Consider the following 22,764-nt stretch of genomic DNA (forward strand, 5'->3'; position numbering starts at 1 on the left):
AAAATAATGGAAGGCGTATCAATAATATCATACTTAATATAATATGTAATGATTTTGGAATGTAGATTTTTACCAAATGAGATCAATTACAAACAATTAGCGGTAATTAATTGCGCGAGAATCTTTTATAAGTATTAATTAAAATATAATCTGCTTGATGTTGCGGCTATTAAAATCAACACAACAATACATGCGTGAATTGTTTGTGAAACGTTAAAAGTAGTAAGTCTCATCAAAGACATAGTATGAGCGACTGAACCAGCAAATTTTCGCCGATGATTACCACTTGATTACAGATAAACAAAAACAAATACACGAAAGCATTTTAAACATTTTATTTGTAACAATCAATCTCAACTTCAAACAATCATTTAAACAACAAAAATGTGATAATCGCCTCACATTAATTCATTAAGTAATTTATTTATCCGACAACGGTGAAGCGTGTATTCTCTACGTCTTTGGCTTTTGGAATCGCAGACTCGCACAAGTTAGCCAGCGCCCTCACACTACTTTGGGGGAAGGGGTCTGCAGCCCTTAGGAGGGGGAATTTTCGCGGCGTTTCCCTTTTTGGGGGATTTTTTTACTTACTCTCTCATTATTACATTTGTACATGTTTGCACTATATTCATTGCATTTTTCATAATTTAGTATGTTTGCAAAGATTAAATTGAAATAGAATTGAGATATAATAATCATGAGACACATCTTTCTATAAAAAAATAAAAAAAAAAAAAAAAAAAAAATTTTTTAGGGGGAAAAAAGTATACTTTTCAGGTGAGGGACTGCCGCCGAATTTAATAGATTGAGGGCCCTGTTAGCAGCAGTGTAATGGCGGACAGTCACGGGACAGTCACGTGACTGACAATATGGCGGCGGTCAATTTATCGATTATGGAACGGTTTATTGACCGGGGGGGTTTTAACCGCTTAAAACCGCCGGTTAAAACCTGGGGTAGTCGATTGGTGCCAACCCTGATATAAATTAACATGCATGCCGAAGCATTCTAGAAAAGCCTGCGCACTCATAAGTGCCCTTTTGACAAAATTCTGCGCATCAAAAGTGCCCTTTTGGCAAAAAAGCTACCCTGCCCTTTTTAAATCCTAGCTGGAGCACTGTCATCTATTATAATGGTCAAGTGGGGTTATTGTTTGTCGCACTACACACGCCTGAATGTGATGTACAATGGCCTGTTTAAGTCTTGAAAATAATCTTGTCATGAAACTGTTGAGTTGCCTTTTAAAGTTTCCTGTTTAATTGCGACTAGATAGCCATGTGATGTTATTAAAATGTTGCAGTGTTTCAGATTGGGTCGGCCCTTCATCTTTTGGCCGATACAATTTACAAATGACCGAAGAAATTTAATTAAGTGCGACAATCGGGCCGGCAAATAAACCGAATCAAGAGCGTTTAAACAACTGACTGACCTAAATTGTAGGTATAATTCCAAGCAACATGAGGACTTAAAATTGTAGTGAAGAAAATGCCATGCAATTCTGATAGCAAGGGAGTATTATGTGAAAAAACAATGTGTAATTAATACAGTGTGGAAATGAACAATAAGTTTGTTTCAAAAGAGGTTCAAAGTGGCTGGTTACTGTGTTTTGGTCTCTGATGATTCTTCACCAAATTCATGTGTTTTTGGAATACTACAGAACAGCATAAAAGGTTTGTATTTCTATTTCTTCATTCATTTTTAGTTTAGATTATTAAATAATATTATTTGAATTATATTTATGTACTGTGCTCCAGTGGGAAATGTAGAAGGATGATGGAAAGTCAATGTTGTGTGCCAATTTGATGGAAAAACAACACAATTTCAAACAAAAATTGATGAAAATACAAATATTGCTTATATATATAAACAACATTTCAGATTATATCATAGGATGGGGGAAAAAAGGGAGACTGCAACAGCTGAGCAGCACAAAAGCAGACAGCGTACAAACCAACACCAGTACAGCTTACATATGGTGTAGTGGAAGCCAATAAGTTTAACATGAAGTTTCCACCCAATGGCTTGCAGTTGGACCACTGTGATCAAAGTCTGCAAGGGACTTATCATTGGGAGGAATGTTAGACGGTAAAACAACAAGCAGCACAGAATATATTAAAAAATTGCAACTGAAAATTGCCAAATGACATTGACCTTATCTGTTAAAATACCAATTCAAATCTAACCTACTTTTTTGTTTAAAAGCGGATATTTGTTGATTTCTGTAGCACATCAATTTCATGTCATGAGTCATGTAGAAATTATCAGGTTTTCTTTTATCACAAGAAAATAATAATATCACTATGCTATAACATGCTTATACCCTGTTTTTATAAATAAGCCGTTAGCCCTGAACTGTAAAGTTAATTTTCAACTAGCAATGAGTTTCATAAAAAAAAGCAGAATAGCAGATTCCTCAGAGCATCATTATGGAACACATAATTTATTCTTGTAATATTTTAACTCATGAAATTGCTTCCTGCTTATTATGGTTGCAGTCACATTTATTGAAATAAAAGGATATAAAAAAAGAATAACATTATATACATTTCCGTGGTATTGATTTTCCTTTTTTGCAGAGCTCTGGTGTTAAAAAGGTTCACCTTCATCCAGAGCACGAAGTGTACATTACTCAGTGGCAACTTTCACAAGAACGGCATGCTGGAGCCTATATCAACAAAAGTTAACAATTGCTCTGCTGGATCTCCTTTTCAGCAGGGAACAACTTGCTAAGTCCAGCAACAATGGGTCTGGGAAAGCCAATAATACTTTAATATCAACAACATGTTTGCCTTGTGTTGCCACACAGGCTGTGAAACATTTTGTGTTGAATGCATTTAAAAAAGACAATGGTACACTGTGCCTGTCCGATTCAGCTTTCAATGACATAATTAACAGTAAATGTGCAAATGCTAGAAGGGCACTAACTTGTTGAAATGTTCAAATGTGTCAATTATGTAGATATGTATATACTATGTTATATAAACTGTAAAATATAAATTGTTAATTTGTACTCTTTACTTTTTTAACCAGGTTTTCCGAAGGAAAAAACTGGTTATTAGATTGGCGAATGCGGGCTGGCTGGCTGGCGGGCGGGCGGAACAAGCTTGTCCGGGCCATAACTATGTCGTTCATTGTCAGATTTTAAAATCATTTGGCACATTTGTTCACCATCATTGGACGGTGTGTCGCGCGAAATAATTACGTCGATATCTCCAAGGTCAAGGTCACACTTTGAGTTCAAAGGTCAAAAATGGCCATAAATGAACTTGTCCTGGCCATAACTATGTCATTCATTGTGAGATTTTAAAATCATGTGGCACATTTGTTCACCATCATGGGACGGTGTGTCGCACGAAATAATCACGTCAATATCTCCAATGTCAAGGTCGCCACGACTAAAAATAGATTTTTTTTTAAAACAAACTTACAAAGGGGGTAAATTTTGTTTGTTCATTTCAAAAGTTCAGTTTGAGTTTTCTCCCTTTATCAGATTTTTTTTTCACAATGAAAACCTGGTTTTGTGACAATTTTGTCCCTTGTTCAGATTGGAAGGTTGTACACAAACTTGAAAGTACTATTCTATGGAATCTGCAAGCTTGCGAGAGCTTGCAAATAAACATCATCAGCAAGCTCGCGCAAGCTTGTCCAAGCTTGCTGCGAGGTTCAAATTCTAAGCTTGCGCAAGCTTAATAAATCGCAAGCTCAAGAAAGCTTGCTGCGAGGTTCCAATTCTAAGCTTGCGCAAGCTTAATAAATCGCAAGCTTGCTGCGAGGTTCCAATTCTAAGCTTGCGCAAGCTTAATAAATCGCAAGCTTGCTGCGAGGTTCCAATTCTAAGCTTCCTCCGCAAGCTTGCTGCAAGCATGTAAGAAAAGCTTGCGATTTTGGTTTGGGTGCATATAAAGTTGACATTGACCGTATTGTCATTAGAGAAGTTCAGTATGAATTAGAAGTGAATCGGTGTAGAAATGAAGAAATTATAGTAAACTGCAATTTTGGGTGGGTGTGGTCTATGTGGGCGGGGCGCCCTAAGGTTGGTAATGGGGCCATGCAAAGTTGAGATTGACGGTATTGTCATAAGAAAGGTTCAGTATCAATTTGAAGTGAATCGGTGTAGAAATGAAGAAATTATAGTAAAAGGCAATTTTGGGTGGGTGTGGTCTATGTGGGCGGGGCACCCCAGGGTTGGTTAATGGGCCATGCATAGTTGAGATTGACCATATTGTCATAAGAGAGGTTCAGTATCAATTTGAAGTAAATCAGTGTAGAAATGAAGAAGTTAATGTAAAATAACCTAAAAAAATGAGTGAAAATCTCTGACTCGGCCCCACCCCAACCCCCATAACTTTTGACCCAGGGGTCAGATCAAAATTCCAACTAGTGCAGGGTTGCACATATGCTCATAGCTACCATGTGTGTAAGTTTCCAGGATCTAGTGCTAATAGTGTAGGAGGAGATAGTGGCCAGGACGGACAGACAGACGGCGGAGATAACCACAATATCCCCACGCTTTTCAAAAAGCATGGGGATAATAATAATTTTTTTTTGGAAACCTTCCATTGGGAATTTGTAGCTCCCAGTTGGGAAAAATATATACTTTTTATACCCCCACAAACGAAGTTTAGGGGGGTATATAGGAGTGAACTTGTCTGTCGGTTGGTCACTCGGTCGGTCTGTCTGTCGGTCTGTAATGGCCCTTTGTATCTTGGAAAAATGCTTTTTTGTGTCCGGAGCCATATCTTGGAAGTGCTTTGGCGGATTTCATTGAAGTGTCCGCTCTCTAATTCAAGTAGTTTTCATCCGATCTTCACCAAACTTGGTCAGAAGTTGTATCTGCATGATGTCTAGGTCAAGTTCGAACATGGGCCTTGCCGGGTCAAAAACTAGGTCACGGGGTCACTTAGTGCGTTTTAAACATTCAGCATGTTGTCTGCTCTCTAATTCAAGTAGTTTTTTTTTCCGATCTTCACCAAACTTGGTCAGAAGTTGTATCTAGATGATCTTAAGGCCAAGTTCGAACATGGACCTTGCCGGGTCAAAAACTAGGTCACGGGGTCACTTAGTGCGTTTTTTAACATTCAGCAGGGTGTCCTCTCTCTTTTTCAAGTAGTTTTCATCCAATCTTCACCAAACTTAGTCAGAAGTTTTATCTAGAATAAATATAGATAAAAACTAGGTCACGGGGTCACTTAGTGTGTTTTAAACCTCACCATGTTGTCTGCTCTCTAATTCAAGTAGTTATCCCCCGCCATAGGCGGAGGGATATTGTTTTGACGTTGTCCGTCCGGCTTTCCGGCCGTCCAGCCGGCCGGCACTTTTGTGTCCGAAGCCATATCTTGGAAGTGCTTTGGCGGATTTCAATGAAACTTGGTATGAGTATATATATGGATCATAAGAGGATGATGCACGCCTAATGGCACTGTACACCATCTGTAAATAACAGAGCAATGGCCCTTTGTATCTTGGAAAAATGCTTTTTTGTGTCCGGAGCCATATCTTGGAAGTGCTTTGGCGGATTTCATTGAAACTTGGTATGAGTATATATATGGATAAGAGGATGATGCACGCCAAATGACATTAATAAAGGAGTTGTGGCTCTTTGTATCTTAAAAAATGCTTTTTTGGGTGTCACTTTTGTGTCCGGAGCCATTTCATGGAAGTGCTTTGGCGGATTTCAATGAAACTTGGTATGAGTATATATATATGGATAAGAGGATGATGCACGCCTTATGGCATTATACACCATCTGTTAATAACAGAGTTACAATGTATGGCCCTTTGTATCTTGGAAAAATGCTTTTTTGTGTCCGGAGCCATATCTTGGAAGTGCTTTGGCGGATTTCATTGAAACTTGGTATGCATATATATATGGATAAGAGGATAATGAAGGCCAAATGGCATTGTACATCATTTGATAATAAAGGAGTTATGGCCCTTTGTATCTTAAAAAAATGCTCTTTTGAGTGTCAAATATAACACTTTTGTGTCCAGTAGCATATTGGCGGGGATATCAATTCAACAAATTTACTTGTTTTTATCCAATCTTCACCAAAATTGGTCAGAAGTTGTATCTTGATAATGTCTAGGGCAAGTTTGAATATGGGTCATGCCGGGTCAAAAACAAGGTCACCGGGTCACTTAGTGTGTTTTAAACATCACAATGTTGTCCGCTCTCTAATTCAAGTAGTTGTCATCCAATCTTCACCAAACTTGGTCAGAAGTTGTATCTAGATGATGTCTAGGTCAAGTTTGAATATGGGTCATACCGGGTCAAAAACTAGGTCATGGGGTATCTTAGTGCGTTTTAAACCTCACCATGTTGTCCGCTCTCTAATTCAAGTAGTTTTTATCCAATCCTCACCAAACTTGGTCACAAGTTTTATCTAAATGATCTCTAGGACAAGTTTGAGCATGGGCCATTACGGGCCTAAAACTAGGTCACAGGGTCACTTAGTGCATTTTTATGTCCCCCACTATAGTAGTGGGGGACATATTGTTTTTGCCCTGTCTGTTGGTCTGTCTGTTGGTCTGTTGGTCTGTCTGTTGGTCTGTTGGTCTGTCTGTTTGCGCCAACTTTAACATTTTGCAATAACTTTTGCTATATTGAAGATAGCAACTTCATATTTGGCATGCATGTGTATCTCATGAAGCTGCACATTTTGAGTGGTGAAAGGTCAAGGTCAAGGTCATCCTTCAAGGTCAGAGGTCAAATATATGTGGCCAAAATCGCTCATTTTATGAATACTTTTGCAATATTGAAGATAGCAACTTGATATTTGGCATGCATGTGTATCTCATGGAGCTGCACATTTTGAGTGGTGAAAGGTCAAGGTCAAGGTCATCCTTCAAGGTCAGAGGTCAATTATATGTGGCCAAAATCGCTCATTTTATGAATACTTTTGCAATATTGAAGATAGCAACTTGATATTTGGCATGCATGTGCATCTCATGGAGCTGCTCATTTTGAGTGGTGAAAGGTCATCCTTCACAAGGTCAGAGGTCAAATATATGTGGCCCAAATCGCTTATTTTATTAATACTTTTGCAATATTGAAGATAGCAACTTGATATTTGGCATGCATGTGTATCTCATGGAGCTGCACATTTTGAGTGGTGAAAGGTCAAGGTCAAGGTCATCCTTCACAAGGTCAAAGTCATCCTACAATGTCAAACATCATATAGGGGGACATTGTGTTTCACAAACACATCTTGTTTAACATTCAGCATGGTGTCCGCTCTCTAATTTAAGTAGTTTCACTCTATCTTCACCAAACTTGGTCAGAAGTTTTATGGAGATGATTTTAAGGCCAAGTTAGAACATGGGCCTTTCTGGGTCAAAAACTAGGTCAAGGGGATACTTAGTGCGTTTTAAAAATTGAGCATGGTGTCCGCTGTTTTTTGTGAAGACGACATGCAAAATATTATGTGTCAATGTGGGGGTATTCGTCATGTCTGTGACAAAGATCTAGTTAACATTGGGAATGGGTCGGTTACCGGACCCGATTTTGAATGAAAAAAAACACTGCTAAAGGACCTCTTTTGAAGCGGTCTTAGAGACATGGAAAAGAGCTGTGCTTAGGAAATGGTTTTGACCATGAATAATTGAACTCTCCTAAGTCTATAGTTAAGTGTTATTTGAAGTGAAATGTTATTGGATTTAGTTTTGACTTTTTTTTTTTTTAATTAAATGTACGATACCAAAACTATATGAAAGTTTTTCCATGATTTAGGACAAATATCCGGGAAAAAATACCATTTAGGACACCTGTCCTGAGGAAATTGGGGCCAATCTGAAGCACTGTTGAAATACCCTGATCCACTATGTTTTTCTTTTGCTCATAGATGGGACCCATACTTTTTCTCTGGGACCCATAGATTTCAAACCTATGAGTCCCAGGGATTCATACTTTTGATTTTTAAAATTATCCCTGGATATCTTGGATGTCAGTTCGAAAATGGTTACGTTTGCTTGAAAATCATGGCTACCAAGTGGCGGGGCATTTTTCCTTATATGGCTATAGTAAAATCTTGTTAACACTCTAGAGACCACATTTATTGTCTGATCATCATGAAACTTGGTCAGAAGATTCATCCCAATAATATCTTGGACGAGTTCGAAAATGATGCCGGTTGGTTGAAAAACATGGTGCCAGGGGGCAGGGCATTTTTCCTTATATGGCTATAGTAAAACCTTGTTAACACTCTAGAGGCCACATTTACTTTCCGATCTTCATGAAACTTGCTCAGAAGATTTGTCCCAATGATATCTTGTATGAGTTCAAAAATGGTAACCTTTGCTTGAAAAACATGGCTGCCAAGGGGCGGGGCATTTTTCCTTAGGCCAAAATAAAAAATAGGTACGTTTCCGGTCGCCCGACCTTGTCTCCCGAATCTGCGCCGACCCTCAACTTTTTATTGGGGTCGCCAAAAAAAAAAAAAAAAAAAAAATTAAAAAACTTCATTTTCGTTCATATAAGATGTAATATCAAGCAAACAAAGCATATATATACATGTATTTCTTATTATAAGCTTTAGAAGCCTTCCATTCTAGTACCCGAAAAAAAAAAAAAAATCCCTACCCACCGACCCTGTCTTTATTTTTCCAAGGAGACCAGAAACGGACCAATTATTATGCCCCCGGATCGATAGATCGGGGGTATATTGTTTTTGGCCTGTCTGTCTTTCTTTCTTTCTGTCTGTCATTCTGTCCCAAAACTTTAACCTTACAGTAAAGTTTTGCAATAACTTTTGAAATATTGAACATAGCAACTTAATATTTGGCATGCATGTGTATCTCATGGAGTTGCTCATTTTGAGTGGTGAAAGGTCAAGGTCATCCTTCAAGGTCAGAGGTCAACAAAAAAGTGGCGCATCCCATTAGGGGGCATTGTTTTTCTGACAAACACATCTCTTGTTGTTTTTTTTGGCCTTATATGGCTATATATGGCTACATATGGCTATAGTAAAATCTTGTTAACACTCTAGAGGCCACATTTATTGTCCAATCTTCATAAAACTTGGTCAGAAAATTCATCCCAATAATATCTTGGACGAGTTCGAAAATGATGCCGGTTGGTTGAAAAACATGGCCACCAGGGGGCGGGGCATTTTTTCCTCATATGGCTATAGTAAAACCTTGTTAACACTCTCGAGGCCACATTTATTTTCCGATCTTCATGAAACTTGGTCAGAAGATTTGTCCCAATGATATCTTGGATCAGTTCGAAAATGGTTTTGGTTTCTTTAAAAACATGGCCACCAGGGGGGCGGGGCATTTTTCCTTATAAGGCTATATTTATGCCCCCCTTTTTTTTTTTTTTTGCACATGTCGGTCGGTTTGTCCACCAGATGGTTTCCGGATGATAACTCAAGAACACTTAGGCATAGGATCATGAAACTTCATAGGTACATTGATCATGACTGGCAGATGACCCCTATTGATTTTCAGGTCACTAGGTCAAAGGTCAAGGTCACAGTGACTCGAAACAGTAAAATGGTTTCCGGATGATAACTCAAGAATGCTTACGCCTAGGATCATGAAACTTCATAGGTACATTGATAATGACTGGCAGATGACCACTATTGATTTTCAGTTCACTAGGTCAACGGTCAAGGTCACAGTGACTCGAAACAGTAAAATGGTCTCCGGATGATAACTCAAGAATGCTTGCTCCTAGGATCATGAAACTTCATACATGTAGGTACATTGATCATGACTGGCAGATGACCCCTATTGATTTTCAGGTCACTAAGTTAAAGGTCAAGGTCACAGTGACTCGAAACAGTAAAATGGATTCCGGATGATAACTCAAAAATGCTTACGCCTAGGATCATGAAACTTCATAGGAACATTGATCATGACTGGCAGATGACCCCTATTGATTTTCAGGTCACTAGGTCAAAGGTCAAGGTCACAGTGACTCGAAACAGTAAAATGGTTTTAGGATGATAACTCAAGAATGCTTACGCCTAGGATCATGAAACTTCATAGGTACATTGATAATGACTGGCAGATGACCCCTATTGATTTTCAGGTCACTAGGTCAAGGTCACAGTGACTCGAAATAGTAAAATGGTTTCCAGATGATAACTCAAGAATGCTTACGCCTAGGATCATGAAACTTCATAGGTACATCGATCATGACTGGCAGATGACCCCTATTAATTTTAAGGTCACTAGGTTAAAGGTCAAGGTCACAGTGACAAAAAACGTATTCACACAATGGGTGCCACTACAACTGACAGCCCATATGGGGGGCATGCATGTTTTACAAACAGCCCTTGTTGGCTTTTGTAAAACTTGCTAACACTCTAGAGGCCACATTTATTGTCCAATCTTCATGAAATATGGTCAGAAGATTTGTCTTATTGATATCTATCTTGGATGAGTTAGAAAATGGTAACGTTTGCTTGAAAAACATGGCTGCCAAGGGGCGCGGCATTTTTCCTTATATGGCTATAGTAAAATCTTGTTTACACTTTAGAGGCCACATTTATAGTCCGAATTCCATGAAACTTGGTCAGATAATTCATCCCAATAATATCTTGGACGAGTTCAAAAATGATGCCGGTTGTTTGAAAAAAATGGCTGCCAGGAGGCGGGGCATTTTTCCTTATATGGCTATAGTAAAACCTTGTTAACACTCTAGAGGCCTCATTTTATTTTCCGATCTTCATGAAACTTGGTCAGAAGATTTGTCCCAATAATATCTTGTTATCTCAGGTGAGCAACTTTGGGCCTTTCAGACCGTCTTGTTTAGGAATACATTCTAAAAGGTCCTTTGTTTTCTTTCAGGTTGAAAAAAGGCACTCAACATACAGTTGTCTTTTATAAAACTTTACAGAGCAATTGTTTACTGAATAATAAAAACAATATAAACAAGTTGTGCTGCATTTGAATAATATACTTTCGTTATGTTCTTTTTGTGTGTATAAATATTTGTACAGAACCTTCATAGAACACTATTATGTACATGTGAATTGTTCTGTGCATGGACAATTCTTATAGGCAGTTGCACTGACTTGTACATACACAATTTTATTTAAGTAATCAAAAGTGCTATTATATTAACTGAAATGAGATGAGTCCATGTTGAATCATGAGTAACATTAGTCTGGGTGGAAATCACGGCCACAGTATCAACTTTGATGGAGCCAGCCTTCAGAATCAACAGGAGGATGAATATCGTAAAGAGGAGGAGCAGCAGCAGAATGAGGTAAACTGTATGCACACTTGTACAGTTTATATTTTTCACCAGAGTTACATAACCGTTGATATGCATCAAACGGCTGTTGTAAACCACAAATAATCATGCATATCAACATTTAGATAGTATGCAGTTACCTGGGATAAGTGTTATTTCAGCTTTCTAAATAATATCATTTCTTTATTGTACTCATTACTTATTTGCAGGATTAAGCAAATAATTGTTGTATCTGTCTAATCAGAAACACTAGTTATTGCTTAACCCTTGGTTTGCTCAACTTTTTGCTTATGTGGTTACTTAAACCTGTTTTTAGCTCATCTATTTTTTGAAAAAAAATTATGAGCTATTGTCATCACCTTGGCGTCGGCGTCTGCGTCGGCGTCAGGTTAAGTTTTGCGTTTAGGTCCACTTTTCTCAGAAAGTATCAATGCTATTGCTTTCAAACTTGGTACACTTATTACTATCATGAGGGGACTGGGCAGGCAAAGTGAGATAACTCTGGCGTGCATTTTGACTGAATTATGTGCCCTTTTTATACTTAGAAAATTGAAAATTTTGGTTAAGTTTTGCGTTTAGGTCCACTTTTTTCAGAAAGTATCAATGCTATTGCATTCAAACTTGGTACACTTACTTACTATCATGTGGGGACTGGGCAGGCAAAGTTAGATAACTCTGGCGTGCATTTTGACAGAATTATGTGCCCTTTTTATTCTTAGAAAATTGAAAATTTTGGTTAAGTTTTGTGTTTAGGTCCATTTTATTCCTTAAGTATCAAAGCTATTGCTTTCATACTTGCAACACTTACTAACTATCATAAGGGGACTGTGCAGGCAAAGTAATGTAACTCTGACTGGCATTTTGACAGAATTATGTGCCCTTTTTATACTTAGAAAATTGAAAATTTGGTTAAGTTTTGTGTTTAGGTCCACTTTATTCCTACAGTATCAAAGCTTTTGCTTTCATACTTGCAACACTTATTAACTACATGTATCATAAGGGGACTGTGCAGGCAAAGTTATGTAACTCTGACTGGCATTTGGACGGAATTATGGGCCCTTTATACTTAGAAAATCGAAAATTTGGTTAAGTTTTGTGTTTTGGTCCACTTTACCCCTAAATTATCATAGATATTGCTTTCATACTTGGAACACTCGCAAACTATCATAAGGGTACAGTAAAAGGACAAGTTGCATAACTCTGGATGTCATTTTTATGGAATAATGGCCCTTTTTTGACTTAGTAACTTTGAATATATGGTTAAATTTTGTGTTTCGATCCACTTTACTTCTTAAGTATCAAGGCTATTGCTTTCAAACTTCAAATACTTTCATGCTATCATAAGGTTACTGTACCTGGCAAGTTGAATTTTACCTTGACATTTGAATGACCATGACTCTCAAGGTCAAATTATTAAATTTTGCTAAAATTGCAATAACTTCTTTATTTATGATCAGATTTGAATGATACTTTGACAAAACTACTCTTACCTGACATACCACAATAGACTCCACCCAAACCATCTCCCGTGCCCCCCCCCTCCCCCCCCCCCCCCCGAATCCCACCCCCCTATTTTTTATGTCCCCCACTATAGTAGTGGGGGACATATTGTTTTTGCCCTGTCTGTTGGTCTGTTTGCGCCAACTTTAACATTTTGCAATAACTTTTTCTATATTGAAGATAGCAACTTCATATTTGGGATGCATGTGTATCTCATGAAGCTGCACATTTTGAGTGGTGAAAGGTCAAGGTCAAGGTCATCCTTCAAGGTCAAAGGTCAAATATATGTGGCCAAAATTGCTCATTTTATGAATACTTTTGCAATATTGAAGATAGCAACTTGATATTTGGCATGCATGTGTATCTCATGGAGCTGCACATTTTGAGTGGTGAAAGGTCAAGGTGAAGGTCATCCTTCAAGGTCAGAGGTCAAATATATGTGGCCCAAATCGCTTATTTTATAAATACTTTTGCAATATTGAAGATAGCAACTTGATATTTGGCATGCATGTGCATCTCGTGGAGCTGCACATTTAAAGTGGTGAAAGGTCAAGGTCATCCTTCAAGGTCAGAGGTCAAATATATGTGGCCCAAATCGCTTATTTTATGAATACTTTTGCAATATTGAAGATAGCAACTTGATATTTGGCATGCATGTGTATCTCATGGAGCTGCACATTTTGAGTGGTGAAAGGTCAAGGTCATCCTTCACAAGGTCAAGGTCATCCTACAAGGTCAAACATCATATAGGGGGACATTGTGTTTCACAAACACATCTTGTTTTTTTTTGTGTTTTTTTTAAGATCATCTCACAAATGACCACCAGACCCTCACACTTTACCCCCCCCCCCCTACCTCACCCCCCCCCCCCCCCCCAATTTTTTTTTTTTTTTTTTAAATCATCTCACAAATTACCACCACACCCTCACACTATGCCCCCCCCCCCCACCTCACCCCCAAATTTATTTTTATTTGAAACGGTTAAAAAACACAAATATTTATTTTTAATATTTTATGTTTGAAATACCGTCCAACCATCACACCAAAGAATCCCCCCCCCCCCTCCCCCCACCATACCCCCCCCCCCCCCCCCCCCCCTCCCCGAATTTATTTTTTTTTTTTGCATTTTTTTCGCATTTTTGGAAGATAATGTAATAAATGTCCACACCCCCACACTATACACCCCTCTTCGCTCCACCCCTCCCTCCTTTGTGATTAAAAATGAGAGTCCCTTCACCTTTAAAAAGAAAATAGATGAGCGGTCTGCACCCGCAAGGCGGTGCTCTTGTTTTGCTCTGGCTTCATGCCCTGCAGTGAACGCATTTGATGACATGATTTACAACAATTACATCCATTTATTTATATTTCAGCGTGCTTTCCACGTATTATCAAATACATGATGTTCACATTTTCCAGCTTCGTGCCCTGCTCTCCAATGCATTTGACGACCTGATAGACGATGATGATATCCTCTCCATCACCTCAGACGATGGTACTGACTCCAGGAATGTCAGCCTTGTGCGGCGCCATAGCAGCGACAGTCTCGGGCGGCCATCTAGTGTAAATAACAGGTACTCTTGTGAATTGTTACTTTTATTAGAGAACACATTATTGTATATAAGGTTTCATGAGATCAATCCTTTTTTTATCTCATAAAAATAGTGAGCATAAGGATTGTGCATGACATTCTACAGTGGATTAACAGATACTCAGATAATTTACACGTATACAAATTTTGGAATATAATTTCACACACAAAGGTGATTTATTAGTTTAATCTTTTGATACAAAAAGAATGAAAAAGAAATCTGAACAGTTCATAGCAATATTAAAGTAGCATCTTTAGCTTCTTATGCACTCAGTAGGGTGGCATATAGCAGTTGAACTGTCAGTCTGTCTGTCTGTCTGTCAGTTTGTGCGTCTGTCCGAAATTTTTTACATTGGCCATAACTTTTGCAATATTGAAGATAGCAACTTGATATTTGGCATGCATGTTATTGCATGTGTATATATCATGGAGCTGCATATTTTGAGTGGTGAAGGTCATCCTTCAAGGCCAAAGTTAAAAAAACAAAATGCAAGGGAAGTAACAAGCTATACCGGGAGATAATTTTTTAGCTCACCTGTCACGAAGTGACATGGTGAGCTTATTCGACCGTGTGATGTCCGGTGTCCTTATGTGTGTGCGTGCGTGTGTGTCTCCGTCAACAATTTGCTTGTGTAGACAGTAGAGGTCACAGTTTTCAACCAATCTTTATGAAATTTAATCAGAATGTTTATCTTAATGAAATCTGGGTTGGGATTGTATTTGAGTCATCTGGGGTCAAAAACTAGGTCACTAGGTCAAAAACTAGGTCAAATAATTGAAAAACCTTGTGTAGACTAGAGGTCGCAGTTTTCATCCAATCTTTATCAAATTTGGTCAGAATGTTTATCTTGATGAAATCTGGGTTGGGATTGTATTTGGGTCATCTGAGGTCAAATACTAGGTCACTAGGTCAAAAACTAGATCAAATAATAGAAAAACCTTGTGTAGACAATAGAGGTCGCAGTTTTCATCCAATCTTTATGAAATTTGGTCAGAATGTTTATCTTGATGGAATCTGGGTTGGTATTGTATTTGGGTCATCTGGGGTCAAAAACTAGGTCACTAGGTCAAAAACTAGGTCAAATAATTAAAAAACCTTGTATAGACAATAGAGGTCTCAGTTTTCATCCAATCTTTATGAAATTTGGTCAGAATCTTTATCTTGATGAAATCTGGGTTGGTATTGTATTTGGGTCATCTGGGGTCAAAAACTAGGTCACTAGGTCAAAAACTAGGTCAAATAATAGAAAAACCTTGTGTAGACAATAGAGGTCACAGTTTTCATCCAATCTTTATGAAATTTGGTCAGATTGTTTATCTTAATGAAATCTGGCTTGGGATTGTATTTGGGTCATCTGAGGTCAAAAACTAGGTCATTAGGTCAAATAATAGAAAAACAGTCATCAATTTGTTTGTGTAGACAGTAGAGGTCACAGTTTTCATCCAATCTTTATGAAATTTGGTCAGAATGTTTATCTTGATAAAAACTGGGTAGGGATTGTATTTGGGTCATCTGGAGTCAAAAACTAGGTCACTAGGTCAAAAAGTAGGTCACTAGGTCAAATAATAGAAAAACCTTGTATAGACAATAGAGGTCGCAGTTTTCATCCAATCTTTATGAAATTTGGTCAGAATGTTTATCTTGATGAAATCTGGGTTGGGATTGTATTTGGGTCATCTTGGGTCAAAAACTAGGTCACTAGGTCAAATAATAGAAAAACCTTGTGTAGACAATAGAGGTCACAGTTTTCATCCACTCTTCATGAAATTTGGTCAGAATGTTTGTCTTGAAGAAATCTGGGTTGGGATTGTATTTGGGTCATCTGGGGTCAAAAACTAGGTCACTAGGTCAAATAATAGAAAAACCTTGTGTTGGCAATAATGTTCACAGTTTTCATCCAATCTTTATAAAATTTGATCAGCATGTTTATCTTGATGCAATCTGGGTTGGGATTGTATTTGGGTCACCTGGGGTCAAAAACTAGGTCAATAGGTCAAATATTAAAAAAACCTTGTGTAGACAATAGAGATCACAGTTTTCATCCAATATTTATGAAATTTGGTCAGAATGTTTATCTTGATGAAATCTGGATTGGGATTGTATTTGGTTAGTCAGGTGAGCGATTCAGGGCCATCATGGCCCTCTTGTATTTATCATTTGGCAGGTACAGATCATTTTCACAAGGGAAGTAATATTTTTTAAAGGGATATAATAAAAATAAATAATTCAAAGCGGCGCCGAAGGGGCATTGTGTTTCTGACAAACACATCTCTTGTTTCAATAATTATTTGGTATTGACATTATAACCACATTAAAACACACTTAAAAACAAAAACAAAATAGTTTGAATTTTCAAAATATCTTTTACATGCACAGTTTAGTTTATTTAATGTTAAAGTTGTTTTATATTCACATTATTTTGCAACTTTTTTGGACTAAAGAAATTTCTCAGGAATTTGGCATCAACGCAACTGTTATATTCATATATACATTTTAATTATCATATAATTTTCAGTTATTAAGATATTTAAAAAAAAAAGGTAGCTATTTGTTTATTTACATTTTGTTTCATTCTTTATGTTCAATGCTGTCTGCTAGTGCAATTATGTTTTGAAATAAAATGTTTTAAGCAGTATTCGATTGCATACAATTACCGGTAGTGTATAGGACTGAAAGAACAAAATGTATAATGTATAGGTGTTAAATTGCACATTACAAATTATAAAAACTGTTACTGTTTTACATGTTTAAAAATGTTTAATGTTGCTTATTTAAGTATTTGTTAATCCATGCATCTGAAATTAAAATATAAAAAACTGTGCTTATTTTAGTTGACTATCTTTCCACAGAATTGAAGAACACCCAGAAACAGATTGGCTTCAGAAGAACCCGGATTCTCATCCTATACGCTCTAAAGACCAAAATGGATTAAATCATCAACAGTATGGCCAGCTAGGCAGATTGTCACAGACGCAGGAACTTCCCAGAGGTCGGGTGAACCAACTACGATCCAGCGCCGAAAGTTTGCCCACTTTTGCTTCTTCCAAGGAGAGTCGAATCGGCAAAGGTCAAGGTCACATTCCTGAAAATAACCTTGACCAGCAGAGCAACCCAAGTCGTCATGGTAGCAGGGACGATTTAGACAGTGATTACCAGAGTTCTGTGGAAATTAATCAGAATAGTGTGGATTTCCATGGAAATGTGTATCCGTTGCCTGGCAACCAGTTTCAAGGTCAGTTGAGCAGGCAGGCTTCTCAAAGTGATTTACTTAGTGACCATTCGTTGTCGGACAGAGAAAATGTGCTGCGGAGGAGTATTGAAGACTTTCACAAGTTCAAGGAGGCCTACAGAGAATTTCAGGGTCAGGCTGCTCATTTGCCGGAAACCGGTTACTATGCCAATGGTGACATTCAGCCCATGCCGTCACATCAGCATTACCATGCAGCTGAACACCCATATGATCAAGGGCATTATGCTCATTTTCACAATCCTGACCATATTACTGCTCATCCTATGCATCATCATGGTTATGATGAACATTACCATGGGAACGCTCATCACGAAGCCCACCATCATTTCCGGAACATTTATACGGATCGCCCGTACCACATGATTGGCGATAGGGAGGAAGCGGAGGGTGGGAATGTTGTAGACAGCATGGGATACTATCACCATAATTACCAAAACCACGGTTACCATGCTGGTTGCCATATTGACCAATCGGATCAAGGCGTACCTAACTACAATTCTCAGGCATTTCAGAGTGTGGACCAAGGTTTCTTTTCACATAACAATGAAAAAACTGCAGTGGAAACAACAGTACTGCCAACTCAGACCTCTGTCAAATCTACCACACAACCCAGCCAAAGTGCGCCAAGTGGCAGAAAATTACCTCAAGTGACGTATAGGTTGCAAAATGTTTCCAACGATGCACACAAAGATCAGAACAGGAATATTAACACTGTGGCCCAATCAAAGTCTCGTGATAAAAGTGTGGAGGGGAAAGACAAAGTGTCAGAAGGGATTGCATTAAAAGTGAAGTATGATAGAGATAGTGGGGGTAAACGGGAAAATGAAAGGTCAGACAGAGAAAGCAGTGAACAGACAGTGGAGACGGAATTCATGGAACAAGGTTTGTGTGCTTTATCATATATGTTATTTTCTTTATAAGAGCGGGCTTACTCCATGCTTAATTTGGGTTACTTTTTTGCATGTCTCTCAAATATTAATTAACTATTATTTTATAATTTTAAAATGTCCTTTTAATTTAAAATGGCGTTTCCACGATAAATGGACCGTGGTCATATCATCCCTTAAATCTAAGTGAGAGCCAGTCAAATTCCTAAACTTTCATGAAACTTCAAGTTGCATTAAAACAAATAATCAATATAGGCAAATTTTCTTTCATAATGGACGCTATTTTTATACCCCAACAGCCCCATATCAAAAGATCAGGGGTATATTGTTTTTGGCCTGTCTGTCTGTCATTGTGTCAGTCAGTCAGTCGTTCATTGTGTGTGTGCCAAACTTTAACCTTGGTCATAACTTATGCAATATTGAAGATAACAACTTGATATTTGGCATGCATTTGTATCTCATGAAGCTGCACATTTTGAGTGGTGAAAGGTCAAGGTCAAAAGTCAAAAAATACAATCCAAGGGAAGTAAAAAGCTTTAAAAGGGAGATAATTTCTAAACCTGCCCAATGATACATTGAAATTTTATTTCAAAGTGGCGCAATAGGGGGCATTGTGTTTCTGACAAACACAGCTCTTGTTGTTTTGGCTTTTTATATGGCTTATTAAAAAAAATTGAAGTCTGCAGATTGTCGATTGCCAAATGCCCTTATTCGACATATGTTCAAGTAATCAAGTAAGCATTTACTTTGTGCAACTGTTGGTGTTGAGCTATCTAAATAAATCTTAATATGCAACCCAAAAGATTGTTCTGTTTATTGTTCACACATGATAGCTTGAATGATGAATGTATTTCACGTTTTCATGATTTCTGGTCTGCAAAATTTAATATATAAATCTAGCTGGCAGTGGGGACAGTCAACAACTGGCACAGCTTCAGATCCTGTACAAAGCCCGTGGGAGGAAGCTGGAAGAGCTCACCAACGAGATGGAGGTTCTGAAGGGTGAATCAGGGAGAGAACTCCGTATTCTCAAGCACCAGTTGTCCGTTGCAAAGGGTAGGTGGCCTGCGCTTAGTTTCTGGTTTACAAAAAACGTTGTGTGATGGATAAGGTGTAAGCTTTGCACACTACATTTGTATTACAATATTTTTTCTAAAGATTTAATTTTTATAGACATCAAGTTCAAGTATGGGTTCTACAAGAGTGTCAGCCAATGTTTGTTCTTTATCTTAAAAAATAAATATGTTTAAGACTTAATACCTTAGAAGGCATTATCAGAAATCTCCTATTCCATCCATTAGTAGAAATATTTGCAGTCACATTAAACATACATGTACAATGTATTTTGACAAAAAATTGTAGTTGGTTACCAACTTGTCTATTACATTTGTAATATCATTTATAACAGTATCTGTATTATCGTTTAATTTCTGTTTCCATGGCAAACACTAATATTTTGCTTTTTAGCTCACCTGATTGCTCAGGTGAGCTTTTGTGACTGGTCTTTGTCCGTCATCCGTCCGTCCGTTAACATTTGTTCGTAAACACTCTAGAGGCCACATTTATTGTCCGATCTAAATGAAACTTGGTCAAAAGCTTCGTCTCAATGAAATCTCGGTCGAGTTCGAAACTGGGTCATGCCGGGTCAAAAACTAGGTCACAAGGTCAGAAAAAAGAAAAAAAACTTGTAAACACTGTAGAAGTCACATTTGATGCCAAATCTTCATGTAACTTTGTCAAAATGTTTGTCTTAATTATATGTTGGTTGAGTTCAAAAGTGGTTCCGGTCTGTTGAAAAACATGGCCGCCCGTGGGCGGGGCAGTTTTCCTTATTTTGCCATATAGAAACCTTGTAAACACTCTGGAAGTCACAATTTTTGCCCAATCATCATGAAACTTGGTCAAAACATTGGTTTTATTGATATGTCGGAGGAGTTCGAAAATGGTCCAGATCGGTGAAAAAACATGGCCGCCAGTCGGCGGGGCATTTTTCTCTATATGTACATGTATATAGTGAAAACATGTGAACAATCTAGAAGTCACATTTTTGGCCCAATTTTCATGAAATTTGGTCAGAACATTTGTTTCCTTGATACGAGAGTTGAGTTGGAAAATGGTTCCGGTCAGTTGAATAACATGGCAGGCTGCCAGTGGGCAGTTTTCTTATATTTATATAGTTAAAAAAAGCTTGTGAACACTCCAGAAGTCACATTTTTTGCCCAATCATCATGAAACTTGGTGAAAAGATTGGTTTTATATATATCTCAGATGAGTTTGCAAATGGTCCCGATGGGTCGATAAACATGGCTGCCAGGGGGGTGGGGCAGTTTTCCTTATGTGTTTATTTAGAGAAACCTTGTGATCGAACACTATAGAAGTCACATATTTTGCCTAAACATCGTAAAACTTAGTCAATGCATTGGTTTTATTGATTTCTTGGACAAGTTGGAAAATGGCTCAGATCTGTGAAACACACTTTTTAGCTCACCTGATTGCTCAGGTGAGGTTTTAGGATTGGTCTTTGTCCGCTGTCCGTCCGTCCACATTTGGTTTGTAAACACTCTAGCGTTAATTTCTCAAGCATACTTTATCAAAGTTGCTGAAAGATCTCAGTCAAGTTTGATGATGAGCAAAATCACATAATTAATGCCATAATTATTGCCCTTAGACTGTCCAAATTTTCATTATATTATGCAAATCCTTGTAAGCAAAGTTTGATGTTTGGTAAATATAGGTCACCATTTCAAATCTTACAAAAACAAAAACACTCCCTATGCCAGAGATTTGGTTCAATAATGATGAAACTTGACCAGGATGTTTGTCTAGTCAATATCTAGGTCAAGTTTGGCATTAGGTAAAGACTGAATGAACCGACTCCTCTCAGGTGAGTGAACTAGGGCCATCTTGGCCCTCTTGTTAATGTATTCTTTAGTGTCAACATCAAATGCATATTTTTCTTATCTAAAGAAATGTTCAGTCATAAATTATTTCATGTGATTACAATCACCAAAATAAGGTTTTTAGTACATGTACATGTATAAAGCTTACAGCCCTTAAAGGGGCCTTTTCACAGATTTTGGCATTTTTTAACTTATTCATTAAATGCTTTATATTGATAAATGTAACCATTGGATCGTAAAAGCTCCAGTAAAAAATCAAGAATAAAATAAAAAAAAGGAAACGAACATTGCCCGGAGCAGGTTTCGAACCAGTGACCCCTGGAGTCCTGCCAGAGTCCTGAAGTAAAAACGCTTTAGCCTACTGAGCTATTCCGCCGAGTACACATACTTGACGTATTTTATACCTTATATAAGCAATCTTCGTAGTTTCACAAAATTTAACGACAAAAACAGAACTCTCCAAATTATTCAATCATTTCGCGTTGCAACGCTTTATAATTTTTAGGTTTTAAAATCGTCAAAAGATGCATATAATGGCTATATTAGACCATGGTAAATGTTCAGTATTACTGTTTCCTCACAAATATCATAACTAAAACGAAAATTTGCGAATCTGAAACAACTTTTTTCAATTTTGTCAATTTACCAAAGCGTGAAAAGATCCCTTTAATAGACATCACCCGTTTACAGGCTCATCTGCTACATGTAGCTGTTTGTATATTAATTATCAGAGGCGACTCAATTTTGTATATAAAAGGTTACGGTCAAACAATTTCAAGTATATTTGTGTGTTTAAAAAAAAGAAACCCAGCCTAAAAAATGCAATTTTAGGTATGACAATGGCGCAATTTTTAAAGAAGGCGACATGATATTTTTAAATACATAAATAATTCAATAACAAAAATATAACTTTAAAACAAAATTATAGTTGTTACTTTCATCAAAAGTTTGGGAAAAAAATTATTGAAAGAACATCGTTGCTATTAGTAATTTACCTTTTTCCTCAAATGTGTGTTTAAGGGAATTAAGTGCCACAATAATGAAATGAACAAAATATATTATTGCATGCTTATCGATTATAATAAAATTATTACAATCTACTTAACTTAATATCTATTTTATAGGTTTTATTTTGTTTACTAATTCAAGCCATTTAAGTTTTTGTTTATAATGGTAATACTTATACCTAAATTTTCCAAATTATCAATTTAACCAGTTTGTCTAATCCAGGGCTATAGATAAGAAGCGTATTTGTGTTATAATGCAATTTAAATAACCAAAAACGTAATTAAATTCAATATAAAGCGTACAAAAACGCAAATACAAATTTAATAACGTAATTCCCGAAAAAAATATTGTGTCACTAAACGCAATTCTTACAAACACCGGGTGTATTTTTTAGACTGGGTATTTTCCGTACAAAAATGTACTGGATAG

General features: G+C 37.3%; 1 protein-coding gene and 1 long non-coding RNA gene across 2 annotated transcripts in view; both read left to right on the forward strand.

The window, feature by feature from the left end:
• The first annotated feature begins 1,513 nt into the window (after positions 1 to 1,513).
• LOC127867710 (uncharacterized) lies at positions 1,514 to 2,847 on the forward strand. The gene is made up of 3 exons (XR_008043624.1): positions 1,514 to 1,668; positions 1,877 to 2,083; positions 2,575 to 2,847. It is a non-coding gene; the product is annotated as an uncharacterized LOC127867710 (long non-coding RNA).
• Positions 2,848 to 10,881: 8,034 nt separating this feature from the next.
• The window catches only part of LOC127869845 (golgin subfamily A member 4-like), a 71,518-nt gene continuing 59,635 nt past the window's right edge, over positions 10,882 to 22,764 (forward strand). The window contains exons 1-4 of the mRNA XM_052412504.1: positions 10,882 to 11,213; positions 14,118 to 14,272; positions 17,140 to 18,422; positions 19,328 to 19,483. Coding sequence (XP_052268464.1) covers positions 11,097 to 11,213; positions 14,118 to 14,272; positions 17,140 to 18,422; positions 19,328 to 19,483 — 1,711 coding nt within the window. The 5' untranslated portion in view covers positions 10,882 to 11,096. The remainder of the gene's footprint in view (positions 11,214 to 14,117; positions 14,273 to 17,139; positions 18,423 to 19,327; positions 19,484 to 22,764) is intronic.

This window comes from Dreissena polymorpha, chromosome 2 (assembly GCF_020536995.1).
Source record: "Dreissena polymorpha isolate Duluth1 chromosome 2, UMN_Dpol_1.0, whole genome shotgun sequence".
Lineage (NCBI taxonomy): Eukaryota > Metazoa > Mollusca > Bivalvia > Myida > Dreissenidae > Dreissena > Dreissena polymorpha.